Genomic DNA, 18,356 nt, shown 5'->3' with positions numbered 1-18,356 from the left:
ACCAGTGAGAGAGAGACTAGCCTCACGTCCTGCCATAATTGCCAGTGGGACAGGAATCACGTCCCTCCCCGTCCCACCGCAGGAGCAGGTCTGCCCGGCCCTACCTGATCTCTGCGGGTCCTTCTCCAGCCCGAAGCCGCCTGCGAACAGCATCTCAGCCTCCCTGGCCAGCAGCATGTACCGGGGTTCGTCTTGCATCCCGTCATACTCACCGCCCTCGTCACAGTCCGTTGTCTCCAGGACAGTGTTGTACCAGTGCAGAGCCTCTGGCCAGTCTTGGGACCTTGGCAGGGGATAAAGGAGGGAGGTTACCGTGACAACCACGCAGGAGGGAGAAGGCCCATCAGCAGGAGGAGCAAGTCAGGGATCCCAGGGGGCCACCAAATATGAATCATGACCCACAGCACCCGATGTCACCATATCTAAGGGGCATCGTTCACACCTCAGATTTGTAGATTTACTGAGAGCGGTCTTTAGCTTTCCCTAACAAAACTGGTATATTACAACAATTTTGCAACAGTGGCAGTAAAGCATTTTGAGGAAGAGAGGCATTTTTCCAGTTTAAACAAGGTATCACCCTGTGGGCCAGCATTAGCAGTGGCTGGTATCCCAGTCAATCTGCCCTCTGACTGGGTAAGAGAGGAGGTGAGTGGGGGCCCCTGTGTAAGGCCTCCAGAACCATGTGAGGGAAGGGTATTGTGTGGCCCCATCTCATGGCAGGCCTGTGCAGCCAGCTCCGGCTCCCCTCCAGCACTGGGCAGGGCCTGCCGGGGAAGAGCTGGCTCCCTCTTGGCTCTGGCACTCTAGCCTCAACACTCTCTCCTGCGGCAGCACGTGAATGGCCAAACCACCAAGGGCACACACAGGTTCCAAGCAAATCTAAACACACAATACAGAGCAAACAGGGCAGCGGGCTTTCTCTTTGGGTGTACTAACTGTATTGCCAGGCACATCAGGAAAGAGCAAAGAGACGCAGATAAGAAGGTTCCAGGAAAAACAGCTACAATGACTTGTGGTCCTCTCCTCTGAGGCGCTCCCTGACCTGGCGCAGCCCCTAGTTTTAGCTCTTGCTGACCCCGCACGCCAGGCTTTCTGTTCCCAGACACACCAGCTCCTTCCTGCTCCCTGGCATTTGCCCCTGCTGCTCTGCTTGGAACGTTCTTTCCCCTTCTTTCCACACCTGGCTCCTCATCCCTCCAACCTCAGCTCATGTCACTCCTTCAGAGTGGCCGTCCCCAAACACCCTATTTCTTACAATTGCCTCAGTCTGTTTACTTATTCACTGTGGATTAGTTTCCCCAAAGAGAATGGGAGCCCCAGGAAGCACGGACCGATGAAGGGCAAATACATGCCTGGCTAGGACGGCCTTCAGGAGCTAACGCTGACTCCTCCTTGTTTTACAGAAAAGGGAAATCTTTTGAAAATTATTGGTGACTCATCTAACAAACTAAGGTTTTAACATTTGTCTGGAAGCCACTAAACTAGATTTTCACCCCTTTCACCTCTGACCCTCCCTGGTCTTGCAGGGCAAAGCAGAACTGCCTGGAACTATTAAATGGGAAGAGGGGAGGGCCTAATCTCTCTCTCCCACCCCAACCACCCCACCCCCACCCATCTGGCTCCACACCCAGTGGTCAGGGTGCCCACCCTGCTTTGGAATCTCCAATGACTTTTTCTTCCCCTATTAGGTGGCAACTTCTGAGAAGGTGGAAACCCCTTACATGCAAGTTTGGGCCTACATGGGGCCCTGCCTTACCAAGAGTGGCCCTTAATTAATGGTCCCTGAAGGGAAGAGGCTGGAGCTGCTTGGAATGAGGAAGAAAAATAAATGACTATAGTAAAAGCTATATATAGAAAACTTTGATAGGTTTAACTACATAAATATTAAAAATCAATGTATCCCCAAACCCATAAACAATGGTAACTGAGTAGCACCCGTGCCAGCCCCTGTCCCCCCACATCTATGGCAGTTATCTCTGAAAAGAAATTTTTAAGTCAACTCATATGCTGAAGAGTTAATAGCATTAATATATAAAAAGTTCTTACAAATCAACAACAAAGACTATCATGTCAAAGAAAAAGTAGGCAAAAGAGACATGAAAACATACAGAGCAAAGATTTTAGGTGCCCAGCGCGAGCACCCCCGCCCAGGCCATGCTTCCCCACTGCACTCCATGGGCACCACGTACACTGGTGTTTGATCCGACACAATCATGCCGTGTCTTTTTTTGTTCACCTCCCCTCTGTGACAGTATAGCTCTGAGTCCACTAAGAAGCAGGCCATGTAGATAGTCCACTGCAGGAGAGGTAAGAAGACCTAGGTTTCAGCTCTGCCACTTACTTGCTCTTTTACCATGGGCAAGTCCCTTCACCTCTCAGAACTAGTTTTCTCATCCATAAAATGGGGCCAAACATCCCTGCCCTGTCAGTGCCAAAGAGATGTGTTGGTTCATTCATTCAAACAACTACTGAGCTAGGCCCTGTGCGGAACACTGGGACTGCAGACAGTGAAGACCCGATTCTTATTCTCAGTGAAATAAAATCACCACTGTGAAAGAGTGGTTCAGATTTAAGGGGGCAATACAGTAGGTGTCCGATACATTTTTGCACAATACAGGCAGCAGGTCACGTATCCAGATGTTTTAGACTCTGAGAGCTTGATACGATAAGAACCAGGACCCTGACTTTCCTTCCAAACCCAGTGAGAGGGAGATGAGACCTTGATCCACAAAAGAGGAACTGCCAGGTTGCTCCAACCCTGGAGGTTTAGATGATGAATGTGCTCACCCTGCTCCCTTCCAGAAAGCCACGGGCTCCTGAGGACAGCAGGGGGTAGCTGAGATCCAAGGGGAACCACAAAGTGTCCCATTACCAGTTCAGTTCCCCAACTGTCTTCTGCTCAGCCTGGACTTCTGGGACGACTCACTGGTCCAGCCAAGGAGAAGCGATGGAGCTGGGCCATCCTCCCCTCCTCCCACTGCAGAAGCCAGTCCTGGCATCTCAGCCTGAGCGGTAATTGAATAAGAAGAGTGAACACCTGCAGTCCTACCCTTCAGGAGTCTCAGAGCCACTCTGGAAAACTCACACCAGGCCTGAGCTCACCCCTGGAGCTTGCCTCCTTCCCTCTCCTCCCTCTCGGGAGTGAAAAATAACAAAAATAAAAACAGGAAGAGTAAATTCTAATCACCCATAATCCTAACATCCAGGGACAACTGCTCTGGGCCCAATGCTGCCTGTCCTTTCACTCTCTCAGGCAAATCTTTCCCTGTATCGGCTAAGCTGGCCGCCAGGTATCTCATGCTTTCTGGGCCAGGGACAGTGAGAATTACAGAAGCCATCCCATTTAACCCTCACAAACAACCCTAGATGTAGGTTCTATAATTATTCCCATTTTACACAATGAAGAAACTGAGGCCAGGGAAGTAAAATAACTTGCCCATGGTCGCTGGACTGTAACTCCGTGGGGAGCCAAGCCTGGAACCCAGGTCTGTGCTGATACTGGAGGAGGAAACTTCCACCTGTAGCCCAGGTTCCCACCAGCTCCACCTGAGTGGCGGCCACAGTACCTGTCTGGGCTGAGATTCTGGCCAGTGTCAAAGGCCCGTGCCACCAAGATCATGGACTGTCTGTCGCCAGCTCCAGCTGCCTTCAGTAAGTAATCAAATCCTTTGGTTTTATTTTCTTCTGTCTCCTGTCAATACCAACCAAAGAGGGGGAGAGAAAAGGGCATGAGACTTGCACTGGTGGGGCTGCCGGGATCCCACTGATCAATCTTCTCATTTCTTGAATTGTTCTGAGATCTCTGGGCTGGGGCTGCTGTAGAACTGCACATTGTGAGAAAGGGAGCAGGGCTAGCACCCTGCTGCAATGAGCTCCTTGGGTTCCCATCAGGAGGGGAGACAGAAGCTTAGCTCTCTCCCACTCATTGTCCTCTGTCTGCTCTGATTCTTCCAAAGAGCCACCCATCCCCTGCCTCCAACAGGGCACTGCTCTCTGCTTCCACTCTTTTTATTTATTTTATTTTATTTTACTATTTTATTTTTTAAATCCTCTCCTGAAGATAGTTTTTTCTTTTGCTTTTCAGAGAGAGTGGAAGGGAGAGAGGGAGGAGGGGGGGAGAGAGAGAGAGAGAGACGGAGAGAGAGAGACGGAGATAGAGAGAAACATCAATGTAAGAGAGACACATCGATTGGTTGCCTCCTGCACGTGCCCTGACCAGGGCCAGGGATCGAGTCTACAACCAAGGTACATGCCCTTGGCCTGAATTGAACCTGGGACCCTTCAGTCCGTGGGCTGATGCTCTAACCATTGAGCAAAACTGGTTAGGGCTCTGCTTCCACTCTTTAAAAAAATTTTAGCAGCTTTACTGAGATATAATTCACATATCATACAATTCACCCAATTCAATCGTTTTAGTATATCCACACAATGTGCAACCATCACCGTAACAACTTCAGACAACCCAAACACCAAACCCCTTAACTGTCACCTCCAAACTGCCCCACCCTACCCAGGCCTGGGCAACCACCCATCCACCACTTGTTTCTAGAGACGTCCCTGTTCTGGACATTGAATATAAATGTCACCATACAATATGTGGCTGGCTTGTTTCATTTAGCATAAAGTTTTCAAGGTCCACCAATGGTGTAGCATGTGTCTGTGCCTCATTCTTTGTTGGCCAAATAACATTCCATTGTTTGGATAAACCACATTTTGTTTATCCACTCACCAGTCATCAGTTGATGGATATTTGTCCTTTTCCACTTTCTGGCTATTATGAATAATGCTGCTGTGAACATTTATGTACCGTTTTTTTGTGGGGATGTATGTTTTTAATCTCTTGGGTATACACTATGGAGTGGAATTGCTGGGTCACATGTAAGTGTATGGTTAGCCTTTGAGGAGCTTCCAGGCTGTTTTCCTTGGCGGCTGCATTCCCACCAGCTTCCATCCTGCTCCCCCAAGACCTAGTCCATAGCAGCAGGCAGAGGGAGGCCTTTGAAGCCCAAGTCAGGTCACATTACTCCATCAAAGCTGCTCCAAGGCTTCCTGTCTTCCTCAGAGACAAATCCAAACCCTCATATCAGCCTCTGAGGTCCTTTTCAATCTTTAGGCTTTAGGAAGTGTGGCAGGGACTACCAGTTGTCCTCCATATCCATTCTCACCCACCATGTTTTTGCTGGTGCATGGCTGACCAGCTAGACTACATTTCCCAGCCTCGCCCGCAGCTGGAAACTGTGGCCTAATACAAAAGGCTCTACAGTCACTCTTGATCACACTCCCTACCATATTTTCTCCCCAGTGATACTGTTGTAATTAGCTAGTTATTAATAATAAGAAAGGAGCAAAGGAAAGGCCAGACATTATAGGCACGTAATCTGGGCAGCTTCACCAGGAAGCTGCAATTTCACACTCCCCAGGGAGCCACCGGCCCATTCCCTGGAGATCACTGGGGGAAGGGGTCCAACAAACAGGAGACAGATGCATATGCAGTGAAGTTGGGGTGATATAGGAAAGGTCCTTGCCTGTCAGTCACACCTGGGAACAGAGATCATTGGCCAGAATGGGTGTGGTCACTGCAAGCCCACGAAAATGTGGGAATGCATAATCCCCTAAACAAAGAAATTCTCTCTCTTGTGGCTCTTGCATACGGACCCCATACTCAATCAACTAATGGACTGCAGCTGGTCTGATGCTGGACTGGACTCTTCTTCAACATGGAATGGAAACTCTGGACACTGGCTCTAATTCTAGCCATATTAAAGCCACAGCTACACTTTTATGGCAGAACTGAGGGAGAGGGGGACTTTGGAAACTCAGGGATTTAATTCCACAGAAATAAAGCTTTCTACAATATGTCATCCTGCCATGGGGGCCTCCAGAGATGCTTATTCCTGCGGTACCCCAAGAACCCCATTTCCACTGGTAACTCCTGCACTTCAGAATAATACTTGGCACAGGAAATGCTCTACAAAGGTTATTTTTAATTCTGCTGGAAATTTTCATTTGTTAATTATTATCTATATTATATCCTTCCCCACCTGAGAAGTTTGCTGTTGTGAATGAGAAGTTAGGATGGTGCCCAGAGTGTAGAAGATGCTCACAAAGTATGTGCTGGATGAATGTCTTGGCAAGACAGCAGAAAACAGCCCCCAAACAGGGACACTAGGGAAGGTGGGACAAGCTTCCTAGAGCACACAGCAGCCCTCAGGGCTAGCAACCACTGTTTTCCTTGCTAAGCCCTAAGCCTGACTGAACACAGCTCACTTTCCGCCTGCCTGCCCTGTCCTAACCACACCACCCTATCCAATGGCACTCCTGCTAGGGGGAGCTGCCAGAGTCTGTACTCGATGGAAAGGCCTTTGGGACTCCTGCAGATGAGGAAACTGAAATTGTCTCTCGGTCTGCTTACAGAGTAGGTGCTAGGGTGCAGCTGGCATATATAGTCTGAGATCACAAGGACAGTTACCAGGGAGTCTCAGAGAGAGGGGATCTCCACCAGCCCTGACCCTACCCCTCATCCTGGGCCCCGGCATTCCTTCGCTCAGGCCTCGAAGCCTCCGTGTGTCCTTGCTGGGCCAGGCTCCTTGCCACATGCAGTGGTCCACGGGAGCTGGCTCTAGAGGCTCAGGAGACTAACATTTTCAGGGATTTTGAAAGCCATTATTAAAAATTAAATTATGTAAACTTACAGTTAAATGAATGGTAATAATTACTCAGTTCATCACTTCCTAATTATTTCACTATGTGTTACTGATTAACTACGCTCTTGAAGTTATTTCCATCTATTTTGGGTTTCTCAGCCTCAGCACCAATGACATTCTGAATCAGATAATTGTGTGCTGTGGGGCACCCTGTGCCTTATAGGATGTTTAGCAGCATCCCTAGTCTCTGCCCAGTAGATGCCAGTTGTACTCCCAGAGTTGTGACAAACAAAAATGTCTCCAGACATTGCCAAGTGGCCCCTGGAAAGAGAGAGGGCAAAATGAATGGTTGAGAACCACCGTCTTTTGAACCCATATGGTGACACATAATGGTGTCTCCTGACATTTCTTCCCAAGTCCATGTTCAGTGATGTCATATTTACCATGAAGCCGGCCATAGTAGGAACATTTACACCACAGAAAGCCGAAAATGCTACAAATCAAGGTTTGTCTTGGTTGAAAAAAAGGGATAAGCCCAGCGGGCATGGCTCAGTGGTTGAGCATCGACCCATGAACCCAGGAGGTCAGGGTTCGATTCCTGGTCAGGGCATGTGCCCGGGTTGCGGGCTCGATCCCCAATGGGGAGTGCGCAGGAGGCAGCCGATCAATGACTCTCTCATCACTGATGTTTCTCTTTCTCTCCCCCTCTCCCTTCCTCTCTGAAATCAATAAAGACATATTAAAAAAAGAAAAGAAAAGAAAAGAACAAGGAAGCTTTATCTGCACCACTGAGAAACCATGTCTGTAGGATGCTGTAGGGTGAGAAAGCCTAGGTCTGGGTGAATGTGTGGTGTGCCAGCTTTGGAGAAAAAAATTGGGTGAAAATACTCTGTGTTGGCATAAGGAAGCCCTGTGTACTGGGGTAAATAGCGTGCCTCCCAATTCACATCCACCCAGGACTTCAAAATGAGACCCAATTTGGAAATAGGGTATTTGTAGAAGTTAATTAGTTAAGACGAGGCCATCTTGGAGTAGTGTGGGCCCTAAATCCCATGTGACTGGTATCTTTTTTTTCAATCCTCACTGGAGGATATTTTTCCCATTGCTTTCCAGAGAGAGCAGAAGGGAGGGAGAGCGAGAGAGAGAGAAACACCAGTGTGAGAGACACATCAAATGGTTGCCTCCCACACACACCCTGACCCGGCCAGGGATTGAGTACGTGCCATTGGTCTGCGGGGAGATGCTCTAACCACTGAGCCAAACCGGCCAGGGCATGATTGGTGTCTTTATAAGAAGAGAAGAGATACAGAGGTGGAGACAGACAGAAGGACATGTGAAGATAGAGATGGAGAAGGGAGTGATGAATCTATAAGCCAAGGGATGCTACAGAGGCCAGCACCCACGAGAAGCTGGATGGGAAAAGAGGGAGGGAGCATGGCCCTGCCAACACTTTAGTTTTGGACTTATAGTCTCCAGAACTGTGAGAGAATAAATTTCTGTTGTTTTAAGCCACCCAGTTTGTGGTCATTTATTATGGCAGCAACAGGAAACTAATACACTCTAGAATTCTATACAACTAACTAAGATTTTAAAGAAAATAATTTTTTAATTACATAAATCTCTTATCTGTTCAAAAAGTTAAAATCAATAAAGGACCCTGGAGTACCTTCCACCCTTCACTGAGGAGGGCTGATGCCCTGGGCCCATGCTGAGCTGAGCCCTGCCCCGCCCAGCCACATATCTACGCACGCCCCTGGCCCACATGACAGGATGGGAAGAGATACCCTGGGACCACACGCTCGACAAGCGTCTCTCGAATTCTCCAGAGAAAACTGAATTCAGACCCTGCTGGGACCTGTTCACTCATCCTTTCCTCACTGCGCCCATGGACCAGGGAAGCAAAGAAGCAGCAGACCTCGTGGGCGTCCCACACACCCACACCCGGCTGCCTCGGGCCCACATCCAGCCTCCTCCACCCGCCACGCGCTCTAGCCGCAGTGGCCGCCTCCAGTCCTCTGATCCGCCATCCTGTCTGTCACTCTCTGCCTGACTGCTCTCCCCTCGACGACCATCTGGCCTGTAAGTCTAACTTAAATACCACTCCATCACTGCTTTCCTAACAAACCCTGAGCACCTGCTGCTGCATGCTGGGCTGTTCTGGCCCCTAAGGACCCCGCTGGGACCAGCCCTCAGGAGGCAGGCGCTGACCCCTGGAGACCCCAGTCAGGGCCTGGAAATGGAACTGTCACCTTCCATTCATTCCCCAAGGGCAGAGACAACTTCTACTAGTTTCAACCAAATCAGACGCGCCTAACTGGTGATCAGGAACTGTCTGTGGCATAAACCCCAGGATGGGGGAAGGTGGGCCGACGGAGGCCACCCCAGCGGGCCCCAGCCCCTCTCACCTTCAGAGAGACGTCAGCCAGGATGTGGTGGGGCAGCTGCGAGTACAGGAGTCCCAGGCCCACGATGGCCTCCAGCTCGCCCAGGTTGGCCGCGTGCTCCAGGTGGAAGACGGCCGACTCGCGGTCCCATTCTTCATTCTCCCTGCAGAAGCGCCCGCCCTCATGGTAGTGCACCATGGCCAGGTGGACCTGCCACATAGACATGGGTGTTGGCCGGCAGCCTGGGAGGCCAAAGCCTCACCCGGGGGCCCCAGCCAGCCTACAGGAGGAAGTTACGAGTGGAGGAGGTGAGAGCCGGGTTAGTGCGGAGGGCTCTGAAACAGGCATCACTGATACCTTCCCCAAAATGGACTTCCCGATTTTCTTTTCAAGGTCCAGAGCATTAAGCCTTTGCACTTCCAGGGCCACAGCCGAAGGCCTCGGCAGGTGGAGGCGGGAGGAGTTAACGAGATTCCACTTCTCCACACAGACCTGAAGGGAGAGAACCGGGCATGGCTGGTTCCAGGCCAGAGGGGTGGGAGGCTGGGGACGGACAGATTGCCAGCAGCTGTCAGCAGCTCCTACTACACAAGCCTGGCTGGAAAGATGGGGAGTGAACCCTGATGGTGTCAAGTTTTCTTGGACAAACGGAGCTCCACTTCTAGTCACTCAAATTCTGTGAGCTCGTGGGCACTAAGGGCCTATGATAGCAACAGGACACCAAGGCCAGCAGAACAGACCACAGCAGTTCAAAGAAGTGCTCTCCTCATTTGTAAATCTGGGTGGGCTAGGGAAGGGGGGGTTGGACTCTAAGCTGCTCACTGGCCAGCTCTCCACACAGCACCAGAGTCAGATGTCAGATCTAGCAGCATATTGGTTTACTTTCCTCTGGGCATCAGCCGGGTGCGTCTGGGAATGTCTCCCAGCTAAAGACACCCCTGTCTAAAGGTCCTCAAAGAACAGAGCCAGGCAGCTGTGTGTGCGCCAAACATCCTACAAGGCACAGGGCAGTCCCTCCAGCAAAGGATGGTCCAGCTCAGAATGCTGATGGTGCCACGGTTGAACAACCCTGCCCCATGCCATGCTGAACCTTTGACCCACCCAAGAAACAAATGGTCAATATTCTGTGCTCTAGAGGGAGCAGGAGCGAGGCCTGCTGGGGTGACCAAGGCAGGCTCCTGGGGCAGGGTGTGTTGGAGGAGCTGCAGGGGCCGGTGTGGGGGCGCAGGCAGGCTTGGAGGAGATATGCCCACAGGGGCAGGAAGAGCCTTGCACGTGGGAGAGGCTCGCCCGTAGCAAAGGCTGGAAGGTGAGAGGTTCAAGTGTGTTTCAGAATCAGCTAGAAAGAGCACAGCGCTCCTGAGGGCTGGTCCCTCCTACACCTGCGAGATGGTAATGATCGCCTAGGATGCTTGTTGGAAATACTGGCCAGTAACCTGGGGAAAGTTGCTTAAGACCCCCGTTTCCTCATATGTAAAATGGGGGTAACATTAGCTTGTTTCATTGGGTGGTTGTCAGAACAAAGTGAATTAATACTACAAGTCACTGATATGGGCAGGACTTTAACAGGTGAGCTGTGGCTGTTTTGATCTCCCCTCCAGGGTGGGTGACCCTGGCATCCCTAATCCTCCCCAAAGGTCCCCCATCATCCCACCCAGGGCAGGGGCTCAAAAGTATTTGTCAAGGGGATTGGCTCCTTTGCAAAATCTTCCTTTAGATGCGTGAGGCGCCTGGGTAGGCTGCAGTGATGTGAGGGAGGAGAAACAGAAACAGAGTCTGGGAAGGCAAGCATGCAGCCATGACAAGGGTTCCTCGGGGGGCATTACCCGTCCGGAGCTGCCCAGGCTGTCTTCATCCGACTCGTACCTCCGGTTACTGTTTGAGTTGCCCTGATGGACACAGAGAATAGAGTGATCCGGAGAGCAGCTCTTCCTCCCAAGACTGGCCTGGCCAAGAACCTCCTCCGGAGAAACTGGGCCAGCCCTCCCTGGGACCCAGCTCTCAGGGAACTGGCCTGACCCCTACCAGGGAAGCTGGAACCCTGCCTGGCAAGCAGAGAGGATGCTGGGTAGTAGGCAGGACTGATGTGCTGGGGAGGCCACAGCCTTCCTCTCGCTCTCCTTCTGTGCACAGACGGGACTCAAAGGCACAGGATCCCAGAGAATGGGCCAAGTCTTTACTCTAGCCAAAGCTCCCATCACATGCCTTTACTCGCAGCAACCAAGCTGAGACCAGAGGGCTCCAGCAAGACCGGCCTTGATGCTCAGACTCTGCCCCAGGGCTAAACCTTTAATGGCTGTGACACAGCTGTAGGCCACCTTCACCACGATGCTATGGGAGCTGCCTTGGAAACCTGTCCTCTGGAGCGCTCCCCAGGACTGCCAGAATCCTGTGCCTAGGAGCTGGGCCCTCCACCCATACCAGCAGTCTTGCCAGCCTATTGCCCAGCATCCTCTCTGCTTAGCCACTTTCAATCTGGTGTCTAAGCCCCCATACTGGGCTCCTTACTACATTTACTGGTCCCCATTACTCTGTTTTACCTTGTGCCCTGCATTCACCTTTTTCTGAAATCTTATTTAGTAATTTACTTGTCACGTTCTCATGACCCACTCGCATTCCCCCCACCTGTCTACCCTCCCAGACAATAAAGCATCAGAAAACTCTGGTCTTATTTCCCAGGAGTTCCTTACATGTTCTTGGGGCTGTGCGTCATCCAGCTCACCCCGCTTCTCACTGGGGTATCCGCTGTCCCCACTGTTCTCAGAGTCCTGTGGAGAGAAGATGGCCCGAGGGTCTCAGTGGTCCTCTGTGTACCTGGTGGTGGTGGTGACACCTGGACATCACATCCCAGCCATCTGCTTTCTCTTCTTTGTCCCCATCATCTCACTTAACATTGTCCTTCTCTTGCCCTTGCTGGTTGGAACAGTAAAAAGTAGAGGTGAAGAGGTTGGGCTCTGGAGCCAGACTCCTTGGGCTCAAATCTGAGCTCTGTGACTCGCCAGCTGTGACTTCTCTGAGCTTTAGTTTCCTTAGCTTGGGGATTTAGTAGCACCTATATCAAAGGGCTGTGAGGATGAAACCAACAGTGGGAATCACCCATTGTTAAATGTGGCTCACCCATTTCACAGGCAGGAAAACAAACGCTGGTTTAAGGGATATAAGCCATAGACAAAAATGCAGCATTGAGAGCAATATTTACCACAACTAAACCCTCTGCCAGAAGGGCACAGGTCACCTGGGCATTTTGTTTGTTGTTCCGGATCTGAGTTCTGCTCAGAAAGGGAATCTGGGGTAATTTACAGCCTCTAGAACTACAACCATTTGTCCACCAGCGCTGAGTTCTGAACATCACCTGCATCACCACTGAGCTCACACTGTCCTTTTTCCCTTCTTCATTTCACCGAAAAGAATTTCCAATGCACAAATGAGAACGGAGAACACTAGGATGCACTCCCTGCACCTGCCCTCCAGCTCCATCAGCTCTCAATGTTAGGGTGCACTTGTGGTCTGGGAAAGTATGACAATTCTACAAAGTTTGTTTTAAAAATTCCTATGAATTTCAGCCAGGCCGGGCATGGCTCGGCGGTTGTGCATCAACCTAGGATCCAGGAGATCGCAGCTCGATTCCCGTTCAGGGCACACGCTGGGCTGTGGGCTCCACCCCCAGTCGGGGGGGGGGGGGCAGGAGGCAGCCGATCAATGACTCTCGCATCATCGATGTTTCTCTCTCTCTCTCCCTCTCCCTTCCTCTCTCTGAAGTCAATAAAGATATATTTTTAAAAAGAAAAATTCCTATGAATTTAAAATTTGACACCAGGATATGTTTGCCTGAATGCAAATACAATGCTTTCAGTTTCTTACCACTAAGTCACCCAGAGGCTGCAAGAACCTGTTCCATTTTCCAACCTGAGCATATCCCAGCTGACTGTGGCCCATCTGAACTCACCATACCCCTCCCCCAACACAGCTGTCCACACAATGTGGCCAAAAGCTCAGGGCTGAGCCAGCAGCTAGCAGGTCGCACTGCTGCTGATTTGGATCCCCCTCTTCTCTAACCCCTGGGGGAAGGGGAGGACCCAGACCTGGGCTGCTCACCTCTGAACCTGAGCATTCACCTTCACTTCCCCCTGGGACTGAGTCCCCTCCTCCCAGCCCTGCTCCTCCACCCCTCTCCACTCACCCGGTGGTTGTCCAGATGGTCGTGATCTCGGGGGGCCATGTTATCGAGGTCGCTGAACACAGGCCAATCTGGGCAGGGGGGAAACAGACAGACGATGTGCTGGGTGCGCTGCTGGGCAGTTCACAAGACCAACCTACATCCCAGAGCTAACTGCACCTGGAGAAGCCCTTTTGTACTTTAAATTTTTAAAGGTGCAAAAAAGGGGAGAGAATGTTGTCAGTACCTGGGGCTACCCTTCCTCCCTGAGAATTTTTCCAAGTTGCCCACTCGCCAGCTGTGCGCCCTGAGCAAGCGGCTTTGTCGGAGTCGTCATAATGCAAACATGTCTGTGTGACACGTGTGGAAGCACGTGGGTGTGGCCCACGGTGGGCCCTCATGGGGTGCAGCTGTGAAGGCCATTTGTACATTTGGGGCTCAGTGAGGAGCTACAAGTGGGGGAGCCCCAGATGGCTTCAGAACCAACCACTTCCTGGTGGTTCCCAGTCTCTGTCTCCTGCCTGGAGCTCCCGTGAGCCAAACCTGGCTTGTCTCCTGTTTTCACATGGTTTTTTAAGAATGGTTTTTACTTTTTTTAATTTTTAAAATTTTATTTATTGAGTTTGAGAGAGAGGAAGGAAGGGAAAGGGAGAGAGAAGGAGGGAAGGAGGGAGAAGGGAAGAGAGAGAGAAAAAGAGAAAAAAACACCCATCGATTTATTGCTCCACTTATTGATGCATCATTGGTTGGTTCTTCTATGTGCCCTGGCCGGAGATCGAACCCACAACCTTGGTGTATCAGGACAACACTAACCAACTGAGCTACCCGGCCAGGGGTGACAACTTCTAAATGGTTGAAAAAAGTCAAAATAATAGTATCTTCTGATATGTGAAAATTATATGAAATGGAAACTTCGTGTCTGAAAAGGATTGTTGGAACAAGAGCCGCACCCGTTTGCTTAAGCCTTGTCTGTGCTGCGGTCCAACTGCTAAATATTTACTCTGGCCTTTTAAGAACAAGTCTGTGGGCTCCGGCTCAGACTGCTCGCAAGGCCTTCCCGAGATGGCTAAAGGCCCTAATATCTGACACTGAAATCTCCTCTTGCTCCCCTGCGGCCTCCGCCAGTGGAACCAGTGGCTACTCCACCCTTTCAGTTCTTCAGGCCAAAACCCTGGTGTCAGCCTTGCTTCCTCTTTCTTGCAGACTCCATGTCCACACCCTCAGCTGTCACTTCAACTTCAGAAATAACGATTTTCTCCTGTAACCTATTCATATGATATTAATCCATGTCCCACTGCCGAGCACCCCTCAGGTTCCTGTGAAAACCCTATGTGACTATGACAGACGATGCCCTTAAGACACTACCAGTCTTATTTATCAATACCTTATTTAGAATTTCTGTAGTACATATTTATAAGTGCGATTTGAATATAGTTTTCTTTTCTGGTGTTTTGTCAAGTTTTGCTAGTTTCATAAAACACTGAAAAATGTTTTCTACAACATGGGTTGTTTTATAGCATCCAATGACGTGCATCTTGGACGTTTCTTGAAAGAACTCACCCGTAAAACCCCCTGGGCCCTGAATCTTTTTGGTTAGTATGTCTAGTTTTTTAAAGTTAAGTGAAAGCCAGTTTAGCTCTGTAGGCCTGGTGCCTGCTCCCTCCAATCACAAGGACCAGGGACCAAACCATCACTCACGGAGGTGGTCCAGCTTCTGGCTGTGCGGTGTGGCTGAAGATGGGGAGGAAGAGAGAGAGTCGAAGGTCACGTCACTCATGTTCTCATCTCCAGAGTTCTCTGAAAGGCGGAGAAGCAGGGGTGGCCGGCTCCCAGAGAGGGTCTTCACTTGGGGGCTCCCACACTTTTCTTCTGTCCCCCTCAAGATGGTCTTGGCTGATTGCTGGAGAATTAACAGGGACACTCATGTCACATAGGCACCCTCTGGGGAATGAGGGACTCTGCCTGTTACCTGTTGTTGCCCCGAACTCTGAGGCCCTAGGGTTCTTATACATGCCTGTTTAGGGACTGGTAGAAAAATCTAAAAATAATCAGTGAGGATTAACCCAAAGGGGCATCTGGGATAGGAGCCAGCCAGCTAGCATTCCCCAAAGCACTGACCACACTTCCAGCCCTGAGCTGAGGAATTCATACATATTCAACATCCCAAGCTGGTCTTTGCCAACATTCTCTTGTATCTATCTGGGCCATGCAGTAGGAGCGGAGTGGGCACATCCTGGACACAGCGAGGTGCCCAGACAGCCAAGTCCAAGTCTAGTCCAGCTATTTGTCAACACACACAAACTCACGCAAACACACACCACACACCTTTCTCCCAATCTCTGCTCACCTGGTCTTCTCAATCTGGTAAAAAATGGGCTCAAATCAAGCAGACTCCAGTTACTCTATTAGTGGGACATTCAAGAGGGCTTTGTGCTCTGATTTGGGACGGATAAGGGGCACAGGAGGGACTGAGATCCCCCCTCCTTGATTCTCTTTGATTAAGCCCCTGCAGGTGGGGGCCGCTATCACACAGTGAAGTGTGGCTCGCCAGCCCCGGCAGCAGGAGGTCCCCACCAGTCCCTGCAGGCTCACGCCAGGCACCCACCAGCAGCTTGGTGTTCTGATTCACTGCATCCTGCTCTCTTGGCGAGAGGTCGAAGGGAGTGAGGCCCATGCTCTTGCAAATCTGGTTGCAGGCGTGGGAGTAGAAGAAAAGCGCCATGCCCCGGACACCTGTGGACAGAGCAGTGGTGCTGGGAGCGTGGCTCTGCTTTTTGACAGGCGTGAACACAAACCATGCTAAGGGGTGGGGGGGGGCATCAAATATCCCAGGTTCCCACCGCCACAACCTTGGCAAGGCCCATATGCAGACTCAGCCTGTTTTTCCTGAGCGTACAAGAGCTGGGAGATTTGAGGGAGGGGTGTGTGGTTTCTGTGGAAACGGGCTGGCTTTCCCATCTACCTAGGTTGCCATCTCCAAAGTCAGTGCCCTTCTCGGTGTGGATCTGTGGGTCGGTGTAGAGGTCACCCACACCCTGGATGTCCACCACAATCAGTTGATGGCCCGAACGCTCAAATGTGAAGTGGCTGAAGGCCTATGGGGGGAACAGGAAGAAAAAGGTGACAAGAGACCAGGCTGTGGGCTGTGTGGACATTGGCTAGCCACTACTCTGAGAGACTGGGACACTGCAGCACTGCCCACGTGGGCCTTCTCTGCAAAGAGGCGTTGCTTAGAGGAAAAGACAGAGAAAGGGGACCTGTCTAATTTGGCAGGGACCTCAAAGGGGCTGACAGGACCGGCAAGGGGTAAAGGGTGTCCTTTAGGATGTTCCATGGTTTTGAGGGCCTCTGGGGGTGAGATCCCTCCCCAAAGGGACCCTCCTCTCCAGGGGCCTTACCTGCGGCGTCAGGCGCAAGTCGTCACGGACAAAGCCCGAGTTGGAGTTGTACTTGATGTACGTGCCCTCGATGTAGTGCTCCAGGTGGAAGAGGGGTGCGCCCGGCCTCTCCTTCAGCTCCACCACACACATCTGCATGATGTCCACCTGGTGGGGGTTGGAGGTCAGGGCCGAGGCAGCAGAGGAGCCGAGAGGAGCCAGCCCGCCAGGGCTCCATCACTTACCAGCTCTCTGCTGACTGTCCCCAGAATCCACTGCCCCCTTTTCCTCTGAGCATGAAAACCCACGCTATGGCCCGAGTGTGTTCCCCTCCCCGAACTCACAGGTTGTAATCTTACCTTCAAAGGTGATGGTATTAGGTGGGCCCTTTGGGAGGTCATTAGGCCATGAGGGTGAAGCCCTGATGAACGGGATTAGTGCTCTTAAATAGGGACCCCCAGCTCCCTTCCTCGCCCCTCCGCCCCGTGAGGACACGGCCAGAAGGTGCTGGCTACGAACCAGGAGGAGAGCCCTCGCCAGGAAGCAACCATGCTGGCACCCTGATCTTAACTAGACTTCCCAACCTCTAAGACTGTGGGTAATAAACTTCTGTTGTTTATAGGTTACCCAGTCTGTGGTATTTAGTTATAACCGTCCAAATGGACCAAGACAACCCCCACTCTGAGTTTTAACAAGATGCACAGCCACCCAGCAGGGATGCTGCCATGTGACCGAGCCCGGCCAATGCGAAGCGAGCAGCAGTGAGGACGCAAGTCCAGCCCCGCCCCTCCTCCGTCCCTTCCTGAGGCTGAAGGCGGACAGTGAGCCAGAACTGACCCCAGGGCCAGAGCAACCCCAGGGGATGGCAGAGCAAGAAGACAGAAGGAACCAGGCCTCTGGATGACTTGAGGCAAGGGACCAGCCACCCGGAGCCCCCACAGTCCCCCCACCCCCAGCAACGAGGGATTGTTAGGTGGAGGAAAAAAACAATTCACATTAGCACACATTTGTGTGTCTGTCTATGAAGTAATTTAGCTTGTGCTTTACATTAATACTGAGTCTGGGCAAGTTATTTCACTTCTCTGTGCCTCTGCTTCCTCACCTGTGCAATGGGGATCTCAGACTCAGTACAGGATGAAATCTGCTGGTGCAAGGTTCGCTGATGTCCTTATCACCAGTGGACACAATTCTGGAGTAATATACGCCAAACTGTAAACAGTGGGCGACTGTGGGGAACTTAGGCATTCCTTGCTGAATTTTGCACCAAGTGTATGTTTAATTTGTACACGGAAGAAAATGTGCCAGTGCTGTGTTGGATGTGAGCGGGGTAGGGAAGACCTACGACTCTAACCTGTGCTCTGTCACACAAGGACTTGCCCACAGCACCAGGCCCCCTCAATGTCACCCACAACATAAGGAGCCAGGTCGGGGCTCCTCAAAGCCAGGGAGCTGCTTGGCTGTCACCAAATGGAAAGACAGCAGCTGCAGAGGCTGAAGGGGCCCAGGGCTGAGGGCCGAGAGCTGCCCCAAACAGCCTGTTCCAAGAAGCAGCCTGAGGGGCAGGCGGAGCCAGTTCTCAGAGGGTTTTTGCCCAAACGCTGGCTGCCTCCCTACAGGGAAGCCTGTGGCCTACCGGCCACTGGCCTGGCCGGAAGGCTCACTGGGTGAGAAGCATTGGTAGGGGTGCGGCCCAAGGAGACAGCCAGGTCCTCCTCAAACACCCACATTATCATTTACTGAGCACCTAGGCACTGGGGTACAGGGCAAACAAGACAGTTAAGTCCCTGCCCTCGGG

General features: G+C 51.4%; 1 protein-coding gene across 2 annotated transcripts in view; it reads right to left on the bottom strand.

Annotated features, from left to right (window-relative positions):
* EEF2K (eukaryotic elongation factor 2 kinase) overlaps positions 1-18,356 on the bottom strand; it is a 56,978-nt gene that overhangs the window by 3,979 nt on the left and 34,643 nt on the right. The window contains exons 7-17 of one of the 2 annotated variants that reach the window (XM_087815827.1): positions 16,583-16,729; positions 16,147-16,279; positions 15,790-15,917; positions 14,883-15,084; positions 13,209-13,276; positions 11,719-11,796; positions 10,855-10,917; positions 9,386-9,520; positions 9,050-9,238; positions 3,567-3,691; positions 105-283 (exon numbers count right to left, since the gene is read on the bottom strand). In XM_087815827.1, coding sequence (XP_087671953.1) covers positions 105-283; positions 3,567-3,691; positions 9,050-9,238; positions 9,386-9,520; positions 10,855-10,917; positions 11,719-11,796; positions 13,209-13,276; positions 14,883-15,084; positions 15,790-15,917; positions 16,147-16,279; positions 16,583-16,729 — 1,447 coding nt within the window. The remainder of the gene's footprint in view (positions 1-104; positions 284-3,566; positions 3,692-9,049; positions 9,239-9,385; positions 9,521-10,854; positions 10,918-11,718; positions 11,797-13,208; positions 13,277-14,882; positions 15,085-15,789; positions 15,918-16,146; positions 16,280-16,582; positions 16,730-18,356) is intronic. The other variant, XM_087815828.1, reaches the window with a different exon arrangement.

This window comes from Miniopterus natalensis, chromosome 3, assembly GCF_054644295.1.
Source record: "Miniopterus natalensis isolate mMinNat1 chromosome 3, mMinNat1.hap1, whole genome shotgun sequence".
Classification (NCBI taxonomy): Eukaryota; Metazoa; Chordata; class Mammalia; order Chiroptera; family Miniopteridae; genus Miniopterus; species Miniopterus natalensis.
This window is presented reverse-complemented; position numbering and strand designations above follow the sequence as displayed.